This window comes from Pipra filicauda, unplaced genomic scaffold, assembly GCF_003945595.2.
Source record: "Pipra filicauda isolate LSUMZ 115617 unplaced genomic scaffold, ASM394559v2 scaffold340_size778089_pilon, whole genome shotgun sequence".
Classification (NCBI taxonomy): domain Eukaryota; kingdom Metazoa; phylum Chordata; class Aves; order Passeriformes; family Pipridae; genus Pipra; species Pipra filicauda.
Window position 1 is genome coordinate 139274 of NW_024104466.1, and position 24280 is coordinate 163553.

At 41.1% G+C, this 24280-nt stretch overlaps 2 protein-coding genes and 1 long non-coding RNA gene across 6 annotated transcripts in view; 2 read left to right on the forward strand and 1 right to left on the reverse strand.

Moving 5' to 3' along the window:
* Positions 1–12424, forward strand: TRMT10A (tRNA methyltransferase 10A). 4 transcript variants are annotated; one of them, XM_027738151.2, is made up of 8 exons: positions 1–19; positions 1126–1429; positions 2461–2623; positions 4496–4567; positions 5033–5107; positions 6073–6222; positions 7322–7427; positions 8795–12424. In XM_027738151.2, exons 2-8 carry the CDS (start codon positions 1209–1211, stop codon positions 8959–8961), a joined length of 954 nt encoding a protein of 317 aa, XP_027593952.1. In that variant the 5' UTR covers positions 1–19; positions 1126–1208; the 3' UTR covers positions 8962–12424. The 4 variants fall into 4 exon arrangements, with proteins under 4 accessions (XP_027593952.1, XP_027593950.1, XP_027593953.1 ...); XM_027738149.2 differs by lacking the exon at positions 1–19 and adding an exon at positions 68–479; XM_027738152.2 differs by lacking the exon at positions 1–19 and adding an exon at positions 68–399.
* Positions 9234–24280, reverse strand: part of LOC120323783 — a 19993-nt gene continuing 4946 nt past the window's right edge. Inside the window, exons 4-5 of the long non-coding RNA XR_005564625.1 lie at positions 14648–14749; positions 9234–12513 (exon numbers count right to left, since the gene is read on the reverse strand). This is a non-coding gene — a long non-coding RNA (uncharacterized LOC120323783). The remainder of the gene's footprint in view (positions 12514–14647; positions 14750–24280) is intronic.
* LOC113996821 (alcohol dehydrogenase 1) overlaps positions 16128–24280 on the forward strand; it is a 12229-nt gene continuing 4076 nt past the window's right edge. Inside the window, exons 1-6 of the mRNA XM_027738148.2 lie at positions 16128–16534; positions 19209–19310; positions 20470–20608; positions 22630–22717; positions 22826–23045; positions 23743–24003. Of these exons, the coding sequence (XP_027593949.2) occupies positions 16517–16534; positions 19209–19310; positions 20470–20608; positions 22630–22717; positions 22826–23045; positions 23743–24003 (828 nt within the window). The 5' untranslated portion in view covers positions 16128–16516. The remainder of the gene's footprint in view (positions 16535–19208; positions 19311–20469; positions 20609–22629; positions 22718–22825; positions 23046–23742; positions 24004–24280) is intronic.

Below are 24280 nucleotides of genomic sequence, written 5' to 3' on the forward strand. Positions count from 1 at the left end.
TGCGCGGGGCGGCTCGCGGGTACGTTGCGGCCCCTCGGGGGAGCGCGGGGGGAGCAGGGAACATGGCGGCCCCGAGGGGCCCGCGCGGCGCGGTGCGGGTGCGGCTCACCGCCGCCTGTGGGGGGGGGCACGGCCCTCCCGGGCGTTGTGGTCAGCCCTGTGCAGCTATGAGGGACTTACTGCGTGTCTAGATACAGATACACGTGTGTGCATGTGTATGTCTGTGCGCCTGTGTACGCGCACACAGGTGTACGCGCAGCGCTCGGCGTCCGCACGCCCTCAGACGGGGAAGTCGGAGTGTGCCAGCGGAAACGCCGCTGGTTCTCTGGTGCTTTGTGTGTCTCCTGGCTCTGCTGTCCCTGCAAGAGCCGGAGGGTTGCTGTTTTCTGCCGGATGTAGGTGCGGCGTTCTGCGGCGAAGTGGTTACCTTTGGAGAGTTATGTGGGTGTCGAGCGCAGGGGAGCTGCTAGGATGGAAAAGTAATGCTTGCCATTGGAAGGAGAGGCTGTAGTTGTAATTGGTTTGAACACAGAATGTTTTACTGAGTAACAGTCTGTCCCCTTGCTGTGTTTGTCCAGTGACAGTGGCAAGCCTCTGTCACTGTGCAGTGTCTTCGGTTTTCAAAAGAAATAAAAATTAATTTTGAAGGAGTACAGCACGTTCACACTTCTTTTTTCCCCAAAAAGAATGGCTTCAGTGCCTTAAAAATTACATTTCTCTAAGATGCTGCCATAGTTACATCGTAAGATACCTCTTTAATTTTTTTCTGTTTGTGTATTTGAGAACAGTTTGTGTACACGTACTGGTGCTATTTTTTTTTTCTTTTACATTAGATTCAGTTTGATTCCCTACTTTTATGCAGTTGTGTTTTCACAAAATTTTTACTTGGAAAGTATTGACTAGTTGCAGATGTGGCAGGCAGGGTTTTAGACTATCTGAATGCAGGTCATAATCTCTGTAGTATTTTCTATGTTACTGTTTGCAGAGGAACTATCATAGCTTTAAAAAAACAAAAAAGACCTCTTATTTATTATTTTTCTTTATTCAGGTTTACGGTAGGTGTTGAATAATACTTGTTCTAATTGACCTCGTTAATAACACTCATACGATTGTTTTGTTTCCTAGAGAACTGGTGAGCAGAAAGCTTTCTTTTAGTGAAATATTTAGCTCATGCTGAGAAACAAATCAGAAAACCCGACCAAAAGCTAATGTCCTCCGAAACGCCAACAGACAGTCCAGAGGTGCCAATGGAAAATACCCTTTTCCCTGAAGTTCCTGATGTGGAAGGAAAGGTGAAGTCAAATGACAGTCCAGTAGAGAGACAGGAGGCAGGCTTAGAAAAGGAAGAGTGCTCTGAGCCCATGTCCAAAAGACAAAGGAAGAAGTTATTGAAGCAGAAACAGTGGGAGGAACAAAAAGATCTACGAAGGTATGGTTTGCAAAATAGCTTTCCTAGGTTCACATGTAATGTCTAGTGCTAATAATAATAATGATGTGCCATCAGAATTTTCTTGTAAATGGCTTTAGCAAATCAAGGCAGTTGAACCAGTTTTCTCCCACACCAGGTTTAAAGCAGTAGCCGCAGGCTACTCCGTCTACACTTGAAGAGGCTGTAAAGGTAAGCATCCCCTCTTCCTATTAGAAGTGTTCCTCAGCTTGGAGATGTCAGGAGGTATTCAAACATGCACGGTTTTGATTTGTCAGAGGGGAGAGATAACCTGTGGCCTTATTCCCTTCTGCGTGGGCTGCACTCTCTTTCCCAGGTGGTGTCACACTTGGTGAATCTTATACTAAGACAGTGAACAAAAGCAAATACTTTTGACATGTGAAATGCAGTCCTGTAAGTTATGTTGATTTACAATCTGCTAGAATAGTTTTGAAAGATGATGATCTGCTGTTCCGTTGTGTTGAGAGAAAGTGTATCTGCAAATGAGCTGATGGTGGTTTATCCTTGTCCTGCTGACTGCAAGGTGTTCCTTCCCAAGGCAGCGGCTGTTGCTGTCTCTGAAATGTGATCTCCCAACTGCCCACTCCCATCAGGGGACTGGGAAGGAAAAATTGCTTCAGAAGCTTTTTGAAAAACTGTTCAGTGAAAGAGGATGTAAATCACCTTCCACGTTCTGATTCCGATACTGTGATTTTTTTCAATCTTTTTGTTAATTCTTTTATGAGACTTGACTCAGAGCATGGACTCCTTAAATCCATGAGACTCCCAGTAGTGAGTTCATTGAATTTGTGTCAGATGCCCGTCTTTGTAGGTACATACAGAACTTCACAAAGATGGGGGTGTGTTTCGTGCTGGTCTCAGCCTAATACAAATGCAGGCAACATTTAACAAGTTTAAACTACCGCAGTCACAGGACAACCACCTTGGTCCTAGAAGTCTGCATTTGTGTGCATAACATGCACCTCAGCACATTTGGCAGCACTTTTTGAGGATTGATTTGTTTGTTTATTTAGGCAGAAACGAAAAGAAAAACGCCAGAAGAGAAAACTAGAACGTCAGTCAAAATTGGATTCCAGTAATGAAGGAAATGACAGAAAGTGCATGCGCAGGGAAGTTGTTCCTAGCACACTTCGCCTCATTGTGGACTGCAGCTTTGATGACCTGATGGTGTTAAAGGTAAAAGGAACTTACCCATCATTGAGAGGTTCTCCAGTGACAGTTCTGATGCAATGTCAGAGCGCAAAAACTGGAGAGCTGCTTGCAGGGCACAGTTAGCAGGCTTCACATTGTGGTGGCTCCCAGACCTGCTCATGTCAGCTGCTGAATTTTTTAGGCTTTGGGCCATACTTTATATAAGTTTGCCAGAGATTCTGTTTGCCTTCATGGGGATGCAGTAAATTGATTTGATTCCAAAAGCAGAAATATAGAAACAGTTTATGCCAGGTGTTCACCATGACATTGGATGCACTTCTACCTCAAAATGGTTTTGCTAAAAGGGACTGCAAATGCCACATGCAGTTGCTTTCTCTTTCAAAGTGGTCATGAGGATCCCAACCCTCTTAGTAAGTGTCTGTGGAAATTAAGATTTTGAGTATTGTAACGATAGTGGGCTTGTTCTCACAGTCACACAAGAGGTAATTGGGACAGGAGGACACTCTTCAGCCCATCTCTAAAGTTATCTTAGATAAGGATGAAAGAACAGGTGCAAAGATCAGCAGGATAGATAAATATGGGGAAGATCAGCGGGATACCCAGCCACAGGTCAAGATGCTTGGTGTGGTGTTTTGAGAAGAAAGCACCTCTAACTATACTAGGAAAGTTAACCTGCAGCCTCCTGTAAGAGTGCAGCCTTTGGTGTCTGAGGCAGACGTCATGACTCCCGGTGCCCGAGCCCTTCTGCTGCCGCCAGGACTTCACTGCCCTGTAAGAGCTTGAATTCCAGCTTTTGCACAGCCTGTCTGGCTGCTTGGGGAGTGTAATGCAGAGCATGTGTAGCACTAATGGAGCCTAGTGCCACTCACCACAGAATTTTGGGGAAGCTCCAGTTGGCTTTTTGGAACTTCGTTCCCTGAGGAGCCTTTCAGCAGTGCCCCAGAAGAGAGCAGAGGACCCCCTTGATAGCTTCAGAGATGCTGACCAGATGTTTCCTGCTGACTTTATCCTTTGTGAAACACATTTCCTTCCTTAGTCAGGCAGAGCACCATTAGGCCTGATATAAAAACTGGCACTTCTGCAGATGTTAAGGAAGGGTGAAGCGCACTGTAGGTGACAATGGTTGTGGTCTTTATCAGTAAGGTAAATTAGAGGCTTTCTCTAGCATCTGTAAAACTTGTGTTGCAATATTTTCACAGGTCTAGTTTATTTGAAATCCTTAGAAGATAAAAAATATCAAAGCATTATAATGATGTTTCTTTCTAAAATAGGAATCGATTACATTTATAAAACGCTACTTTTGAGACACTGAGAATAAAACTGTGTAATGTACCTTACAAAAGCCATAATTGGCTCAAAAATAAGTCTACTGCATTTTAAATAGTAATAGTTTAACTGTTGTCCAATTTGTCAGTCAAAATGCTGGAGCCAGATGCTAGGTTATTTGCATTGTTCTGGGGTTCTTCAGGTTAATTATGCATAATTAATTTTCTTAAATATAAACTGTATGTTCTCAAGATTTTCCCATGGGTTAAAGACTGAGTATTGTCACAGCGATAGATCTGTTTGATTCCTCAGATTAATTTTGTCTGTTATAATATATAATTAAATACCTGTAATTTTGTTTGGGGCTTTTTTCCTAGAATAATGCAAATCACATATACAGAGGTGTCTAAGTACACTTGTATGGGAAGATGTGTGTGTTTTCTTGCCAACATAATCCCTGCACAGTGGCTGTTTTTTCTCTCAGGATCTGATGTCCGCACTCTCTCAGTAGTCACTTTTGCCAGTTAAAAGCTTCCTTTTTTTCTCTTTAGCTTCTGACTGGCTCATGGTAAAGCATTTTGTGATGGTCTGTATGAAGGACTAAGTAAAAACAAATTATGTTGTGTACAGGATGTTAAGAAGCTTCACAAGCAGATTCAGAGATGTTATGCAGAAAACCGCAAGGCATTTCATCCTGTGCAGGTATGTTTAAACAAACTGACTACTGCCATTTACCAAACATATGAGAAGTGGTGAGAACTGTAGTAGAAAAAAATTATTTGAGCTGCCTCTTTTTAATAAGAAAATTACTTCTATTTTAACAGATTAAATTCCAACCCATGTAGATAAAATTCCCCATATATATGAATAAGTATGTGTGTGCAGGTGAAGATACTGGAGTGTGCCTCTAAGGTCTTGTTGATACTCAGTTTTATCTGTGTCAGATTAAAAAAAAAAAAGTGAGTTCAAATGCATACTTGTCTTTTAAATGTATCACTAACTGTATGAATATGGTCCTAGTATCAATTCCATCTAAAAAATATTAAAAGATTTAGCTAATAGTTAAGGGTAGAAAAAGTCTTATATAGTTAAGGTAGACAGAGAGGACATAGATTGTGGCATATTAACATTTCTGTATTTTGTACCTCTTTTTTGTTCTGTTTGAAGTTTTACTTGACCAGCCATGGGGGACAGCTGAAGAGCAACATGAATGAAAATGACAAAGGATGGGTGAACTGGAAGGTGAATAATTGACTATTTCTGTAAAAAAGGAAAACAAAACCTTGATTGTAGTTGCTAACTAGATTGTTAGTTGTGAAGAGCGTTTGCTTTTTCCATGTGGGTTTTTCTAACTCATAAGAGCAATGGCATATTGGAAATAGTGTAGCTCTTTCTGCTTTTTAATTGATTTAATTTGCATAAGCCAAAGACTACTTATCTTGACTCCGTATTTGATTTTTGCTTGGAAAACTACACACACATCTGTTTTCACCTGCTTTTATTGAACAAATTTCATTCCCTGATAGACAAAGCAAGGCTGCTTGATTTAGGCAATTCTGACAGTCATCTGTCTTGACAGTGCTCTCTTTTCTTGGCCAAAATAATACTTTGAATTTCAGGATGCTTTCATCACATTGCCTCTCAGTATTGAAGTGTTCTTTAGAGAGGAAGCTTGTCTAATGGTCAAACTCACGTTGGTTTTCCTTGTAATTCCCTGTTAAACCACTGTTTCAACAACATCAAAGGAAGAGCACTTTGAGTAAATAAAACCAGACCTATTTTCAGCATTTCTTGTGCAATAGCTGCTTTGCAGAAGCATAGCATAAACCTCTCTTAGCGAACAGTTAATGTGAACTAAGGATTTACTTCTGATTTCACTTTTTTTGGAAAGGTGAACTGGAAAATTACTTAGATCCTTAGGAGAAATATGCTCACATTTGAAGGGAATCACAAGAATTTTAAGGATTTGTAAGGTTCTTTGGAGGTTTCAGAAAATTTCCTGTTGATTTTTACAAGTCAGTGCCATAGGGACTGGATTGTTTTTGCAGAAACCAATGTGCAGTGTCATACACCCTTAAACATGAATGAGGGACGTGGAATGACCACAATTCTATTGGATTTAGTTTTGCTGGTCCCATTTAGGTCTGTAAAGCTTGACAAGCAGCTTATCTGTTGAATGTAACTTCTTTTAACTACCTTTTTTTGAGGACATCCAAATTAGAACAGAGCACTACAGTGAGCTAATAAAGAAAGAAGACCTAGTATATCTTACCTCAGATTCCCCAGATGTTCTCGAAGAGCTTGATGAGAAGAAAGCCTATGTGATTGGAGGACTGGTGGATCACAATCACCACAAGGTAAAACGTGGATCTGTTTCTTTATAGCTTTTTTCTGTTTTAGCACCTTATTTGACATAAATACTGTTGTTTCTAAACTAACAAAATAAATAATAAGAAAACTTCTTGAGAAAAAGACTTAAAAAAATTTTAGAAGAAATGTGAAACAAAGCTTTTGTGGTAGCAGTGGCTTGTGTTCCAGAATGCAGGCATGCTGGGCTTTTTTGGACTTTCAATTAAGTATAGGAATGGAATTAATAACACTGCTCAGCTTACTGAGAGCCATAGTTTCAGACAGAAGGGTTTGGTTTCCATTAATGCACTTGCAAGTCTATGTGCATGCTTGGATGCCCACATGCCCAAATACAGATGGCAGCAGCACTTGCATCTTGGGTGTCCTTTTTTAATAAGTTTGCTTCTCAGGAGAACTTGGCTGAGTAATACACATGCCTCAGAGATCTAGTTCCATACCTGTACGTGGGATCGTGCTGTGGGGACCTGGAATATCATAGAGAATGCAGCTGGGAAATTGAAGCGCTGTTACTACTTTAATATTTTGGTGGGATGCTAAAAAAAGGGATGTCTCTTCGACAGCAGTTAGTCCAGCAAAAGGCTGGGAGGGAGCTGAAGCAGATCCTTTACATAGACTTTGTGATATAGAGTGTTTACACAATTCTAAAGACTTTTTTTGCCCACCTTGGGCACAGGAGTTTTCAGGTATAAGAAAGCAAGCAAAATTTCTTTATCCTTTACTCTTCCTCTGCAAAAATACACAGTGACTGCAATGTGAGTAACGTTGTACTTAAGCATAAGCTCACCTTTAAAACAATCTGTGGCTGACTTGTTCTAGAGCTGCAGCTGCATGAAGTTATATTTACAAGCCTTTAGACCATTGGTCACAGTGTGACGTATGCAGAAAGTAGTGAGTTTTCCAAAAGGTAGCCCTTTTGAGGCAGATACTGTCTAACTAGGGTAAGTTTCTTTTTGCAACTGTCTTCTAAAGCAAGATCATGGCAGCACCAGCAAAACTCTTGCCAGAAAATTATACTTGTAATAAATCTGCATGGGCTGATCCAAAATGGTGATTCTGAATGCACTCATTTAGGTGTCTTTCCCACAGGGAATAACTTACAAAAAAGCTGTAGAGCAAGGCATTGGTCATGCGCAGCTCCCACTCAGAAACTTTGTCAAGATGAACAGTCGGAAAGTGTTAGCCGTCAATCATGGTAAGTTTTAAATCATAAAATAATGACATTGTTGTAGAATATACCTGTGATATTTACAGTTTGAACCCTCAAACTGCGCACTGCAGTGCAGGTACCTCAGCCTTGTTTTATTATGTTGATACTGCTTTTGGGGTACAGTAATTGCCCTGACCTTAATTTAAGTGTATTATAGAAACAGTTAAATGTAAATGATGGTGTCTTAGCGACTCAGGAGTGCACCTCCTATCCTGTTGGCTTTTCTCATGAATACTTGTGGCATTCTTATCATCCTGGTCTTGTTTCCAGGCTTAATGTATAAGTGTTGGAAATTATTCCATGTATTTCATGTCAGGGGAGAATACATTTGTAATGTTTTCACCTCCTTAGGCAGCTTTGTTCAGCAGCAACTGTCTCGGTACCTGTAGACTCACCACAGTTGGTATCACTGGTACTCAGGCTGCTGAGCTTTCATAACTTATTTTTACCTGATTTGCTGGTTCTGATTGAAGCATTCGATTGCTTAACCACGTCTTGAATCCCACTCCTTTTAAACTTCCAGTTTTATTACTAGATCATTTTTCAGTGTCAATAAACAAAAATGTTTGTAAAATGGAGCCTACTCAGATCTTTTTGGACATTTTTGACATGGTGTCAAAGGCTTTTTTGTGCCCCACTGCACATTATTTTATTTTATCTTACCTTGCTTTTTTCAAAGTGGTTTTTTTTTTATGTAACACATTGCTCAATGATACCTTTGTTTTCTTAAAGTGCCGTTGATTGGTGAGGTGTATTTTTCCATGATAATAAAGAGTACTTAAACATGGAGGAGACTATAGTATGTCACTGGACTAAAAAATTATCAAACCCCATATATTTGTAAGATTTTACATGTTTCTAAGACTTGATCTTAAACTGTTGCTTTATATAGAAAGAAAAAAGCTAATTACAGGAGTTTTTAGGAAGACTTTGGGCTGTCTGTGTGTTAGGGAGGGGTCAAAATGTTTGTTAAAGTGTATCCCCAGCAGTATTCCTGTCAAATATGGGGAAGCATTGGTGCCTGTATACAGGGAACTGGTGAGACCTAAAGTATTAGGAGGGGAGCATTTCTCTGTCTCTGAGAAAAATGGCTTGAAAACTGGAGCTACTGCAGAAAAGCAGTGCTGTGGGTCCTGTCACACAACTGGAGACTCAGATCACACTTGGCTTTAGGCTGCAGCAGTAGCAGAATTGCCTTGTCTGTCCCTGGCCGCACTTCATCAGCTCCACTGGGAAGCTGCCACAACAGGATGCACCTGAGCCTCTGGATGGGATGGATTTGGGGGTGTGTTCCTATCAGCAGTTCATTTATCTCCCTGTAAGAGAGCTGATGGGTTTTCTTGATGTTGCAGTGTTTGAGATCATCCTTGCCTACCTGGAGAAGAGAGACTGGAAGGAGGCCTTTTTCAGTGTCCTGCCACAGAGGAAAGGGGCTGTTCCTCTGGGAGAAGCCAATGATTCATCCAAACATGCTCTGTCTGAAAAAGAAGATGAAGACAATGACTCGGACAGTGACTAGGCTTTAGAAGGAGATGATGGGAAAGATGCAACACACAATTCATGGGATAAATCTGGGACGTGAAGGAGTTACACTCCAAAGACCATCTGCTGTCTTTGTAATACTGAATTGTCTCAGTGCTCGGTAGTTCCACAGTTTGCCTAAAGCTGTTTGTGTACATGAAGGGTAAAGTTAAATGCAGTTTTTTACCCTGAAACTTCAATATTATTAGCTTTAAGAAAAAAAAAGAAATGAATGGCAAATGTAGCATTTATTTTTCCCAAGGGAGCTGTTTAATTTAATTTTTTAATATTACTTTTTTATACATACAAATTTGGGTGTAATAGCCAAGAGCATTAGTAGTTACTATTTTAATGTATGCATTCTTCTCCATTTCTACTCTAAATTTTCTTAAAAGCAATTAATGACAAGCGTTCCTGTGACTCCAAAACCTGCACCACTAGTGCCTGTTGCAAAGTGTGCATGAACACTCAAAACAAACAAACAAACAAACATTGTAATTTTCCTGAACTTCTCAACACACAGTTGCAATCAACTGAACTGCCCAGTTTGTATATTGTGTTTAGTTAGGTGGGGTCAATAGATGAAATATGAGTGTGGGATTAAGGCAGTGCTTACACTTGAGCTTGAGTGGGATGGGTGTCAGCACAGGTGCAAATCATGTGCCTTGGTTGGCACATTGTGCGTGTTGAATTGAGGTGACACAATGACTTTTAATTATTTCTTCATCTCCTTAGTCAAATTTATCACACAGCCTCAGAACAATCCTAGGATACAAGAACTCTTCCTTATAAGTCACTTACTAGGATTCAGTATTCCTGTTTAGTCACATGATCCTGTTTGTAATGTATTGTCTGTCAAATATTTTCCTTTAAAAAAAGAAGTCATAATCTTTGTCTTGGCTGGATGTTCTGATTCAGCTTATTTCTAACTAACTGAAGTGCTTCTGCAAAGTAGTGAAGTGGACCCCTTGGAAGTGAGGCTTCACTTCAGCCCCATGAGCCTGCCCCATCCCTTTTTTCTCCAGGGACTAGCCAGGTAGCTGCAGTGCCTGAATAAGTACAGCTTTCACACCGGTTGGCTGAAGAGCGTGAGGACGTGGCATCCTAACTGGTCTGGTATGTTGCTCACTGGTGCCTCAGCCCGTAGTTGGTGTTGATGCTGTTTACCTGTTCTCTGTCTGTGCTAACCTAATCAGGTCATATGAGGCTGAAGTTCATGCCTCTTTTCACGAACTGGATGCTGTCCGTGGGATGTGTTCCCTGGTGCGATGGAGCAGTAAATGAGTAGAGTGGGACTTCGATGGGCATGGCCCTCTGACTACCACTGCCATCTGCAACCTTCCACATCCTACAGTTTTTCAGCTGTCTAGAAAAGGCTGTTCTTGGCAGACCTGGACTCACACTGAAGAAGTTTCTAACCCTTTCCTAAATGCTGTAGGTGCTCAACTCTTCACTGGTGGAATCAGCAGCATTACACACGACCATACTACGGTGGTGATTTGCTTTCAGTCAGCAGGCTGCAGCTGTGCAGAAGTCCTCTGTGGAGAAGTGATGGCTCAAGAAGCCCTAAAGCCTCATTCTTGCAATAAGTTCAGTGTAAAGTTACTGATGAGAACAGTTGAATTGGTTGTAGCACATGAAAATCAGCCCAGCATCAGATCAAGTTTATTCCTCATTTGCAATCTCCAGACCTGGCTGTATTGTTCTCAGTGTTTTCAAGATGGACACACTTGCATATTTTAGGCATGGCCAACTAATGCATACACAGTAAACAGAGACAAATCACTATACTGTTTTATAGTAGGAAAAGACAAGGAATTAGTTTCTGATAACAGGAATAAATATTTACATGGAGTGCTCTCAGGCATTTCTTAAAGAAACGTCCTTCTTTGAACCAGCTTCAGCTGCACAAAGTTAACAAAAGTGTAGAAAAACATGCAGGGAAGTTCTCTACTTCACTGTGCTCTCCTCAAGGAAGATCAGCTCTGACATGCTTGTCTAACCAGGCCTCTCAGACCTTTGAGGTGATGGCGCCACACCATCTCCAAGTAATTTTTGCTCTCTGTGCCCAGAGAATTTTTTTTTTGAAGTGTAATTTGAATCTGCCTTGTTTCAGTTTAGGTAGATTTGTTCCCTGGCCATGATGGAGTTGAGGAATAGGACATGACAAAAGAAGCTGCACAGAAGCTCTAGAAGAACGTGATCCCTGTGTTTTGCCACCAGGTGTCATTGCTGTGCTTAGGAAAGCTCTGATTTTCATCACTAAGCTTTGTGAATACCTTAGTTCAGGTATTGCCTGAACTATTGCTTAACAATCCTGAGCAGCTTCTGAACAGGAGAATACAGCCAGAGATCTTTATACCTGTCTAGTGAAACATTAGAAAGGCAATAAAGAAGGTATGGTTCAATGAATCTGAAAAGAAAATGTCAGAAAATAGGAAAGGGAGATGGCAGAAAGTCAAACCTTCAGGCACAAACGGGCAGACTTTCTTTTAGTGGCATGCAGTGGGGAGGTCACAAGAAGATGCCATAAGAAAGCCTGTTGTCTTGTTCCCTCCCACTGAGCCTCAACGCCCCTGGTTATGGGTGGGATATGACAGAGAGAACAGATTTCTGAAGTCATGCAGCATTCATCTGCATCTGTGTTGTGGCAATTTCCCAAACACTGCATTACTGCAGGTTAGTGTACTGTCCCCCTGCTTGTCCTTTTCCTGGATTCAGGTCAATTTGTCTGTGATTTGGTTTCCACATGTCCCGTGTCGTACGTGCTCGTTGACTCCTGGCTTGCTTATTGAGCAGAAGTGTTTGATTCTAGACACGACTCTGCAGGAGGGCACCTGAATTTTTTGAGTGGGAAAAAGCCTCTCTGAATGCCCCCATCTTAGAGGTTTTGGTCAAGAAGTTGACCACTGACGGTGTTTTTTGCAGTGCAAGCTGGCATACTGCACAGGGGTGCAACTGCTGAGGGGATCCACAGTGACCAGTTATTCTGAAAAACCATATCACCACCTGGGCTCAGGGCAGCTGCAGGAGTGCAGGAGTGGCATTCCTAAAGTCCTTAGAGCTTGAGGATAAGGTCAGGGACATTTGAAGACTTCCAGCGTTTCTTTGACTTAAACAGAACTTTAGATTGCTTGGGCTGTGTTGTAGATCCCACTGAAGATCATGGGTTCACCACACAGTTATCGGTGCTGGTTCATGTTATGGTAAAGTATCCATTTATACTGCAGGAGGTTTTAAAATAAGGTTTGAGTAAGCCCATATTCTTCTTGTCATAATTTACTCTGAAAAGCAGAGATGGAGTTCCATGTGACTTCCAAACCTAAAGCTGAATAAACTTTGGCCCATCTTTGAAATGTGTAGCTTAATTGTCTCTCTCCAAGAAGGTGGCTGTGTTAGCTGGGACAACAGCATCTACTACTGACAATCCTAAAGCCAAATAATAAAATGTTTGATTCATATTCATTCCCTTTTGCTCCTTTTTTACTTCAAGTAGTGTAAGATGTGGGTTTTTTCTTCTTGTTTGCCTTGTCTGGCTATTTTCAGAAACCTAAAAGGAAGAAAAGGCATTATTTAAAAAAGGGGTGTTCATACTTGATTCAGTACTCTCCTTAGATATTGCTTTTCTCTTCAAAATAATACTTGCTCTAAACTCACACACTTTCAGAACCACTGTTTAGCTAATTTGCAGCTTCCACCTTTGGCTTTTGTTCTTCAGCTTATTAAAATGAATAAGACATTGTCCCATGAGCATATGACTTATTTTCTGTGTGTTCTGGAAAGGTGTCCATATCTGGATGTCTTTGTTTACATTCTCACAAAACTGGATGTCATCATCCCATATGTGTTTAATTCAGCTCCACTGCCTTGACGTGCATATTATTATCATCTCAGATATGACCCCTAAGCTTTTTGAAGAGCTTAACCTGCCTTGCCTGCAAGCTCTGAATCCTACCTGCTGCTCAGTTTTATCTCTGCTCTTCAATACAAATGAGCACCTGCAGTGTTTTGTGTACCTAATCTTTTGGACAACCTTAAATGTGTAGGTGGAAGAATACAGAAGGGTTGGAGCAGTCACAGCTTCTGTACTGTGTAGAGTGAGACTTCAGAGATGTTGTTGGTTTTTTTCCTACCTACTACTGCCATGTGGATCCCAGAGCTGAATCCTTTGTGTTACCAAGCTCTGAACAAGAGACTCATAAAGAGTAACGTGAAAATTGCTATCACACAGTAGGAAAAAATGCTGAATTTTCAATTTCAACAGAATTGCTGTCTGAAAAGAAACATGCATGTACCTTGGTAAGCTTAAAAATTAGCAATGTAGATAAGGAGAAAGTAACCTAGTTTTAAAACTGCTTAAGTTTTAGCTAAAGCTAATATGTATTTTATAATCTGTAGGGCAGAGTGTATAGTTGCCACTAAAATCTATGATGCATAACTGCCCTTAAAGCTTCTTTTCTCTAAAGAGTTAAGTCACTTGAGCTGTGGTTCAAGTATTCTCCTGTTAAACTGAGTCAGGTTTGGTGCAGAAGAATTAATTTTATGTTAAAAGAAGGCTGTTTCTGAAACCCCTCGCTCTCTTACCTAGAGTCAATGCATTGCTTCAGGAAAGCAAGCAGTGCAAGGCTGCTCAGCCCTGGTGAGAGTGAGGAGTGGGAAGCAGGTTGTACTGCCTGTGAAGTGTCAGTAAACAAGAACCACCTTCCACTACAAGCGCCTTGTAGTCAGAAACTGCAGCTCTGGCTACGATCTGCTGAGCATGGCCAATGCTTCGTGTCATTTGCCCAGGTTACAGTCCCCAAGTAAAGACGGCCTGGAGTTGCATGAACAGGTCTTTGTCCACTGCTTCTAACTTTTGTGTGCAAGCTCACCAGCCATGAACACCTCCAAAATGTTCTTTCTCTTCTGCCTCTGGCACCACATTTCACTGGAATCTGCTGAGGTTAGTAAATCACTGGAGGGAGAATATTAGTCCCTCATGTTCAGTTGGATAAAGTGAGATAAAAAGCTAATAAAGGAATTTTGTATCATATATCCTGAGAAACATAGGATATTTTGAGTTGGAATGGACCTGCATCAAAGTCCAATTCCTGGCCCTGCACAGGAGAGCCCCAGAGTCACACCATGTGCCTGAGAGTGTTCTCCAAATGCTTTTTGAACTCTCTCAGGCTTGGTGCTGTGACCACTTCCCTGGGGACCCTGTTCCAGTGCCCAACCACCCTCTGGGTGAAAAACCTTTTTCTAATATCCAACCTAAACCTCCCCTGTCACAGCTTCATGCCATTCCCTCAGGTCCTGTCAGTGCTCACCAGAAAGAAGGGATTTTAATTGCATAAGAAGGAATACAACATGTAGATAAGCATAAAGAAAAGTTCCCTTCATAGGAACCTGCCCTAAAAGGGGAGAGAATGGGTCTAGGGATCAGTTAAGTATCATTTGGCAAGTATTAGAGCAAAGGGTTGAGCCAGTGGGCCTATGCCAGCAAGTCACAAAGGGGCGGCACTGTAGGTTATCTGCATGTAAGGGTCATTGTACACTTCGAGCTGCAGCCTCGCCCTCACTGTTTTTAGGAGTTGGGCAGAGCAAGGCAAATAAAGCAGCTTTTGCAATACAGTTACGTAAGTCGGCTCATGCTTCTCTGACACCATGTGCAGTCCTTTCCTCCTAAAGACCGTGCCACCTACCGCTGTGCAGGCTGCAGACAGGATCCACTGTCCAGTGTTCTCAGTTGAAGGCACCCACTCTGGCCGAAGGACATTGTTTCCAGATGGCCTCATCTCCACTCTCTGAAAAAAAAAGTCATGGCTTTGATATGCATATAGCTAAAGAGATGAGGAAAATTTTGAGGGGAACTCAGAAGGATTACAAGGGTGTTGTGAGTTTTTGCAGGGAGGAAATTAGAAGGGCCAAAGCCCAAATAGAACTTCATCTGGCTGCTGCCATAGACAACAATAAAAATGTGTTTCTATAAATACATTAACTGGAGTAGAGCCCCATCGTGCGTATCAGTGACTTGGGAAGACAAATGCCATCACTCCAAATGTCCCCACCTTCCTCCTTCTTCCCCCAGTTTATATACTGAGCATGATGCCATATGGTCTGGAATATCCCTTTGGTCAGTTTGGGTCACCTGTCCTGGCTGTGTCTCCTCCCAACCTCCAATGCACCTCCAACTTCCTTGCCACCTTGGCAGTATGGAAAACAGAAAAGGCCTTGGCTCTGTGTAAGCCCTGCTCAGCAATAACAAAATCACCTCTATATTACCAACACTGTGTTCAGCACAAATCCAAAACACAGTCCCATACCAGCCACTGGGAAGAAAATTAACCCTACCCCAGCTAAAACAAGCACAGAGGTTCAACAAGGCCAAGTGCTGGGTCCCGCTCTTTGGTCACAACCACCCCATGCAGCACTACAGGCTGGGGGCAGAGTGGCTGGAAAGCAGCCTGAAGGAAAGGGACCTGGGGGTGCTGTTTGACAGCTGGCTGAACATGAGCCAGCAGTGTGCCCAAGTGGGCAAGAAGGCCAATGGCATCCTGGCCTGTATCAGGAACAGTGCGGCCAGCAGGACTGGTCAGATTATATGCAACATTTTATCTCATTTTGGCTTGTTTCTGAAGGAAAAATCTTGATTTCAGAATGCTGGGCATAATTTGAAAAGAAGTCCACAGCAAAGGCATGCAGTGCTGACCTCCACTCAATCCCTTGCACCAGCACATTGTGCCAGGAGAGACTGTGTGGGCATATGAGCAGTGATGGGGCCTGTGCTTGTGGGCGTTGACGGAACCGATGGGTCAGGCACTCACAAATTGGGCAGGGTCTTGTGTCTGGTCAGATACATGCATTCTGTCCCAGCTGTTCTTGCTGACTTACTGATTTTTGTTTTCCAATCAGCATGATTGGCACGTTGCCCTTGGACACTATGAAGTGAAAACCATTCCAACAGATTAATCAGTAGCCGGACTGGAAAACTAAGAATTCGGGAGCTGGTACAGCTGCAGCCAGACAGTGAGTGTATGTTTCTTAAGAAGCTTGCACACAGTCACATGTTTTAGTATATCAGCTGGACTCTTACGAGTGTCACCAAAGTTCATCAGCAAAGCCTTCATGTTCTCACTCCCCCCTTTTCTCTTTGCGTGTACAGTGCCACTGAGAGAAGCGGGTTTGGAGAGCAGCTCCCAGGGAGGTGGAAAGAGGGAAAAAGCTTTCAGCCAGGGCTTTTGCTTTCTTCCTGGGATGCTGAGAGAAACCATAAGAGGGATGCAAAAAAAGGGTAGGGAAGAGTGTGACAAAGGAATCAGGAAGACAGAAGCAATGTAGAGAGTGAGGTTTCATCATATAAGTGGTTTATTTTCATTCTAGCACTTTTTCTGATTAAGGGGTGGGACTCTGAGCTGGGAGGCTTGGCTAAAAGCTCGGAGCTCCACTTTCAGGAGCACTTTGTAAGACCAGCTTCCAGTGTGTTGGAGAGGACTTGTGGTGCCAGCAACCCGACTGCTTTGAGGCTGAGTGAAGTCTTGGCGGCAAGATTCGAAACAGACACACCAATCAACATGAGCACAGCAGGAAAAGTAAGCAAAAGTTCATATTAGAATAGATTCTTTGCTGCAGCTGAGTAATGCATTTTTAAACGCAAATTCTTTGCTGGGACACCGTAAGTCCTGGTGGTACAGCACTAGATGAGAGTTTAGGATGAAGCTGCTAAAGGAGAACTGTCTTTATTTGCAGGTCACTGTACTCTTCTAGAAAATGGTTGTTAACTCTTCAAGGCAATAGTTTAATTGTGCTGACATTAGGACAGTCATTAAATTTGAATATGTATATAACAAGTCTCAAACTTTAGTTAATGAAGACAAAAAGTAAGTTTCATATGCAATGCAGTACTGAGCTGGGACTGAGTAGGTGCATGTCTTTGCTAGAAAATAAGTGACGAGAGAGATGGAGGTTAATACCAATACCCATTGCTTCTTGCACTACTGCTGAGGTGCTCACATACACCCAGGGACCTGCAAGAGAGGTTGATGGACAAGGAACCTAGAAATAGAAAACTACTGAAAGCATGTACCTTGCTGTAATGTGCCTTAAGAAAGTACCAGGATCATTTGCTGTTACTGCTGGCTGTCTTCTCTATTCTAAAACCAATTAAAACAAGAGAAAGGCAAAAAAAAAAAAAATGCTCTCTTTAACTGTGAATTACTGCAAATGCAAAATTAATTGTAGCTCACTTGTAGATAGATTCACCAAGTTCAGTTCTCTACCCGGCCTTGGGCTAAGCATAGTAAGTGAAGTGTTGTAATGTAACTTAACTGCCTTGATTTCACCATGTTTATCTTGGAATGATGTGGGAGCTACCATGCATTTTATGTAACCAAGCAGCATAATCCTCATGCCCTGTAAAAGGGTGTGTTTCTGGGCCTACCCTCCCCCACCACAGTAACTTGCAGGGCTGGTAGAACACATAGAAAAAAAACTGACTCCAGCCAGTGCTTGTCTTGACAGATGAAGTGGGTGATAGTGTGCTGGTGGTGCATCTGTGGGATTCTGTTGTAATCCGTAAACTTTCTCAGGGACACAACCACCAGAACAATACACAGTTAACCAATGTCTTATAGGAGAGATTTGTTTGTTCTCAGCAATCCACAGTTGTTGGCTACCTTTGTTCTAGGAAACACTACATGTCTTTGCATGTGCAAGTCATAAAATCATCATTGTGCTATGTGTGATACAATATAAATACATAAATCACCATTTTTTGGTTTTTTTTAAATAAGTTTCCTGGAAAATGTGGCCCTTTAAAATGTGATCTTTGGTCTCACTTGTGAATATTTTATTAATCACGCATTTGACACATGAAATGTTACATTTAGTGTAAATGTCTCTTGAGGCAGTTTTTTTCAAAGCATTGGGCCCATCCCACTTTGTGTCTAGCTGATAGTGTGCTACTTTATTTTATATGTGTAGTATTTCCTAGTAATTATTTCCTTTGTTACCAGTTTACAGTTCATGGATAACTAGACGTTATTTCTACTTCTACTTCAAAAGCTTTGATACGAAAAATTCGTTTGTTTGTTTTCCCCTGTGAATTTTGCAGCACACTGGAGTTAAGTTGGCCCAGTGATGCAGGATACTCATGCATGTGCTAAACTTCCTTCATCATGGACTCAATTCCCCTCCATTTCCCTCTCAAGATAATGCCACCCGAATACTTGCAGTCAGTAGACTTTAGAGTGACTGAAGGTACTGTCTCACTCATAAGGTTGTCACAGAAAATCATATTCCAGGGCCTGGGGTTGTTTAAAGATCTGGGATGGGCTGAGACCACCAAGGAAGGACAGGAACAGATATAGGGACAGAGAGGCTGCGCTGCTTTTGAATACACTAGGATTGAGACTGCAGGGAGGAAAGCTTCTGTTTGAGAGCCTGGGAGTGAACAATGCTCCTCTCTCTTCTGAGTGTATTATTCTCTCAGTGGCAGATGGTCAGAGGAACCCTAAGAGCTGTCAGTACCTGGACAAAACCTGAAGAACTAATGGACAAACTTTAACCTAACAGACAGGGGGGAAAAAAAAGCTGTCTTGGGTAGTAACCCCATCTGAGCTAAATGTCCCTTCTGAGAAGGAAGGTACCTAAGCATGGATAATATTGTGCTGAAAGTGCTGTTCAAGATTACCTCTGCCTACTGCTGTACCATTTAGCATAGGTGTCCTTTCAGCCATCACCTCATGGCTGAATTTGGGCTCTACTAAAACATTTATAAACCTGTAGTAAGCTCCGAATTCCATTTTTAGCAATTTTGTCAGTTCCCAACACAGGCAGTTCTAGGCAACACAGACTTTATCACCACCTGATACATGGCATCATTTAGTGTGCCATCTCCAAGAAGACACAAATATACACAAATAATCACCAACATGGCAAAAAAAACATCCTCCAAGGAAGTTAGAGAAGGACCAATGAGTATGAACAAGGTATCCAGTTATCCTGGAGACTATTATACATGCTGCCAAAAACTTGATGTGACAGAAATACGAGCAAAGTCAGACACGATCTTGGTGGAGGAAAAACATGGGCTTACACTGTCCTTTGGTGTTGGCTCTTTTGCTATGTATTGTTTGGGGTTTTTCCTGTAGTTTTCCCTATCTTCTCCACAGATATGAGCAGCAATTTCACATGCAGAAATGTAAGAATCTCTGTGGTGACTTGAAAATGCAAGTGCCATTCCTGTTTTCTTTGCTCTGTTTGCAGGTTATTAAATGCAAAGCAGCAGTAATGTGGGAAGCCAATAAATCATTTAGTATTGAGGAAGTGGAAGTGGCCCCACCAAAAGAACATGAAGTTCGCATAAAGGTACTAAAAATAAAATTTAAAACAACTCTTATGACTTGGATTCTATCTTGCTTTTTATCAGAATTATTTTTATAGATTTTTAAGATCCAGTCAGAAAACATTCTACTAGAGAGCAGTTACTTATCAGTGAGCTCCTACAGAATATGTTTAAAGTCCTAAATTTGATAATGAGTTTCTTAAAAAAAAAAGTTTTCATGGTTGGCTTTTTTGTTTACAGACAGTTGTTTTTCAAATAAGCTGAAAAAATTACAGTACAAGTTAAAAAATCAGAATCTCCTGTAGAGTGGAGCAAGAAATTTTCTCTTACTTTGTTTGAATCTGTGCTAGGAAACAGCCCAGTAGGGCTAGGAGCTTTCTTTTTTTGCCAAGATATTGATCTCAGTGGAATTCAGCAGCAGTTTTAAGTTTTCATTTTAGAGCAGTTTCAAGTGTTACAGAAGTGAGAAAACCCTCTCCTGGGGTTAACAACTCCATTTGTCGGAACAAAAGTTGTAAATACATACCTGAATGTTTCAAAAGAAATACTGCTGCTTTAGCTGCAAGAAAAGGCAAAACATGATATAAAATACTATGTGTAGCCTAAATTTTTGTATATGTAGCATATATAAATATTTAAAATATATAAATAATATGTAATAATTATTATGTAATTCTCTATATAATTTTATAATACATAATTTAATGTATATTGTCATATAATCTAAATATAATAAATATAAAATATGCACAATATTTCTCTGTTTATAAATATGTGGTGGTTAATTTACATAATTTTGTAATATTTTTGTAATATTATAAAGTTTTCTTTTTATGTATTTATATATAAACATTAGGAATAATTTAATTTATTCTGTTCTTCCTATATAATTGTATTACTAGAACATTGGTTCTGCCAGATAGTCAGTGTGACTACCTATACAGCTCAGTACTGCAGAAAAAACATTCACAAAGGACCCTTGCTCTGTAGATTAAAGCCTAATACAAACCATGAAAATTTTGAATCACACAACCAAAACTGTGCTACCTGTAGATTTATTGTATACATATTGGATTTTGGAGGAAAGCAAATGACTTCTCCAAATGTAAGATATCATTTCACTTCCACATATGATGTGACGTAGTTAAATGCTGAAATATTGTTGTCTTTGCTGTAAATCAGATCATGGCCACAGGGATCTGTCGCTCTGATGACCACGTGATAACTGGTGCACTGGTTATGCCTTTTCCAATAATTCTTGGGCATGAAGCAGCTGGTGTTGTGGAGAGTGTTGGGCAGGGAGTGACTTCGTTCAAACCAGGTATGGAGCAGCAACTGAACACAAACCCTGTACTGAGTTTCCTGACTCCTCTTTGAGTCAAATATTATTACATTTGCGAGTATTTGTATTGTTGAGGAAAATATTCCAACTCTGATTCTTTTCAAGGATACCTTAGAAGACACTACCTGTGTTTAGGTCTTTCTGAATTCCCAATCTTGATTAATTTTTTGATTTTCTATTCAGTTTCTTTTGGTTTTGGGAAAAACACCTGCAGCTTGCTTTCCACCTACAGAGCACTTTTCCTATCATGGGACTAAGAAAATAGATTCTTTGCTGTTGGTCATAGGAAATCAGGTATTAGCTGCAGATTCTTTGAACACAGTTTATACAACTAATCTCTCTCAAGAATAAGGCAAAGCAATGCACTAGACAACATGTCAAAGTACCTTCTTTTAATTCTCCTAACTGCTAAATAATCCATTGACTTCCAGAACTTAGGTCTGTGTGTTCAATTACTTCACTTTAAAAATATCAGGGCACAACTGGAGTGCCCATCCTGCTGCAGGCTCTGCGTGCGGGCAGCGCCAGTGCAGGTGAGCCAGCACTGCTCCCTCGGGGCTGCATTGCTCTGAGGACACTCCTCTGGACCAGCTGCTCCTTTCACTACTTTCTCCTTGAGCAACAATGCGTAGATGGTCAGTGAAAGATGCCGGTTTTCCTCCAACTGCTGCAAGATGAGATGGGATTTCTGTATGCTTTTATAGGACTGAACAAATTATAACAAGGGGTAAATTATAAAGAGAAAAATATGCAGTGAAAAAAATCTGCATAGAAATGCTCAATTTCCAGGCAGCTTGGTTATGATACCCGAGTAATTCACTTTTAATGCCTCCGTACTTCCTGTGTCTTTGTCCACACCGATGAGTAAGAAGTCTGTCCAAAGCAGGCTGGTGTGTATAAGAAAAAATTTTATTACAGATTTTTGCTTTAACGCCAAACAAATACGCATATTGCAAATTTCAGTGGTAGCTCTAACTGCTTTTTCTCTTATGTCTGGGTTCATAAATCACTCTGTTGTCTCATTCTTGCTGCCTCATGTTTCCAGGTGAGATGAAGCAGCATGCCTGAACGCACATGTGCACCAAATCACATTTCTCGGATGTTGCTTAATTTACACCTTCAAGTTCTAAAAAAGGCTCCATGATGTGCAAAGTCTCTTTAGGAGAATGATTACTAAGCCCATGTCATATTTCTAAGTTAACTGAGGGTTGGGGTAGTGGCAGCATTTCATGTTCTGTAGGCCTTTTCCATTTTTAGTGAAAATCAAAAAATTCCCTGGACTTTCAATGTGTCAAGGATTAGCCAAATTTTAAAACTGACAAATCATAAATTGATCTGTATTAGGAAATGCCTGTTTAGAGATTATTAGCGATTTACCATACATCATTGCTGTGGAATTGCACGGGAGCAAAAAATTGCACTGGGGAGCTATGTTCTACTTTGCTAATCACATAATTGTGCAAGAGAAGTAGAGATGTTGGTTTAGTTTGTCTGTGTTACTGCTTCTCTGACAAATATTTTGCCTACCTTTACTCCAACGCAACAGTAATAGGACTGCTAGTAGCAAAGAGGCTCAAGAGGACTGAGAGTTAATGCTTAATTCCTCATTCTTTGTATGCACAGTTTACAGCCCTGTTATCATGGCACTGCAGTCTAGGTGATGTCAATTTTTATTTCAGTTTCTTTATTTGTGTATTACTATTTTCCTTTTACACAGAAGATGCAATAAACTGCTGAATAAGTAGTTCAGGAATATCAGTAGCAAACATGGGTTTATGACATAGACTCAGTTCTATGGAAAGACACTAGGAATTTTGCATATAAAAATTAGTTGGATAACACAGAGAGACGGTTTATCTTCCAAGGGCAGCAGAAATAAAACCATCACTGTACTCCTAGTAAACATTTGCCTGGCAATTAAATACACTTGCTTCACGTTTTTACCTGTATGCTTCTCGTTTGCCTTTTCTAATCCTCTGTCATTACTGTTTTATTTCTAGGAGACAAGGTTATTCCACTCTTTATTCCACAGTGTGGGGAGTGCAAGAGTTGCTTAGGCACCAAGGGTAACCTGTGCAATAAAAATGAGTGAGTTTTCCTTGGTTACTTACAACCCTAATTTGATTTTTCTTGATACAAAACTGATTACACACAACAGATTTCATTTGCCATTATTTCTGGTCATCTTTCAAACAGCCTTGCTTTGGGTGGTGGATTAATGCCTGATGGCACCACTAGATTCACCTGCAAAGGAAAAGCAATTCACCATTTTCTTGGTACAAGTACCTTCACTGAGTACACAGTAGTGCATGAATCTGCTGTAGCCAAAATCGATTCCGCCGCTCCTCTGGAAAAAGTTTGTCTAATTGGCTGTGGATTTTCAACTGGTTATGGGGCTGCTCTGCAGACTGCCAAGGTAAGTATTGTGGTGGGTGTTTCTGATATCTCATGGGGTCTGTTCAGGATTGTGTGGCCTGCAAGTGGGTCATCAGCATGGCAGCCAGGAGGTATAGGCTCTGCTTACATCACATCAGGGTGGAAAGAAGACACTAGTTCTTTGCTTACTTCAGATTCTCTGTCTCTAAGGTACTCAGAAGTCTTCAATTCAAAATTCAGTAAAAATACTTATTACCATTTCTTAAGTTTTCCCTCATAGCTTTATCACCCCTATAAAATGTTACAACAGAGCGTTTTTTGTTTTATTGTAACTGAAGTCTAGGAATTCAGAGAAGGCTATATATATAACACTCATAATTCATAGCAATACATGAATGGCAGCTGGCACTGACTCCAGTGGAGTGACACTACAGATCTTAACACCACTGGAATATAAAGCATCATTAAAAAAAAAAAAAGGGTGCGTCTAAACTTGAAGCTGAGACATATAATGAAAACTTGGTCTCAGAAATGTATTTTAGGGATAATTTCTCTTAGCCACATGTAGGTTTGTAACAGTATAGCTGGCTACTGCACTAGTAGGTATGCATTTGCAAATTCCTCCTCTAATCTCTAGATTAAAAAACTGTCTTAAGTGAAATCATATTAATAATGAGAAAATGCATTGTACTTTTCCTAGACTGTAACAGTATTCCATATTTACATGGTTATTATAGGTGGAACCAGGCTCCACCTGTGCTGTCTTTGGCCTTGGAGGAGTTGGCCTCTCCGTTATCATAGGCTGCAAGGTGGCTGGAGCTTCCCGCATCATTGCCGTGGATATCAATAGTGACAAGTTTGCCAAGGCCAAGGAGCTGGGAGCCACCGACTGTGTCAACCCTAAAGATTTCCAGAAGCCCATTCATGAAGTGTTGATGGAAATGACCGGCCAGGGTGTGGATTACTCCTTCGAGGTCATCGGCCGCACGGATACCATGGTAATGCAACCACAGGGTGTGGCCAAATGAGGCACTAGCTTGTTAGCACTCTCTTCACTAACCCACTGAGCACCAAGGATGAAGAGCTAAGAGCCACTGCAAAGCAGCAAGCTAACCTGTCAAGTCTGCCACTGAGATGCAGGGACAGAAGCATGCTCAGAAACTTAGGAAAGGGAACTTCATTGTAGTGCCCTGGCCTAATCAGAGTGGCTAAATTTCACATAGCCCATTATCTGCTTTCCAACTGTACCTTATCACTAATGACTGAGACAAAATG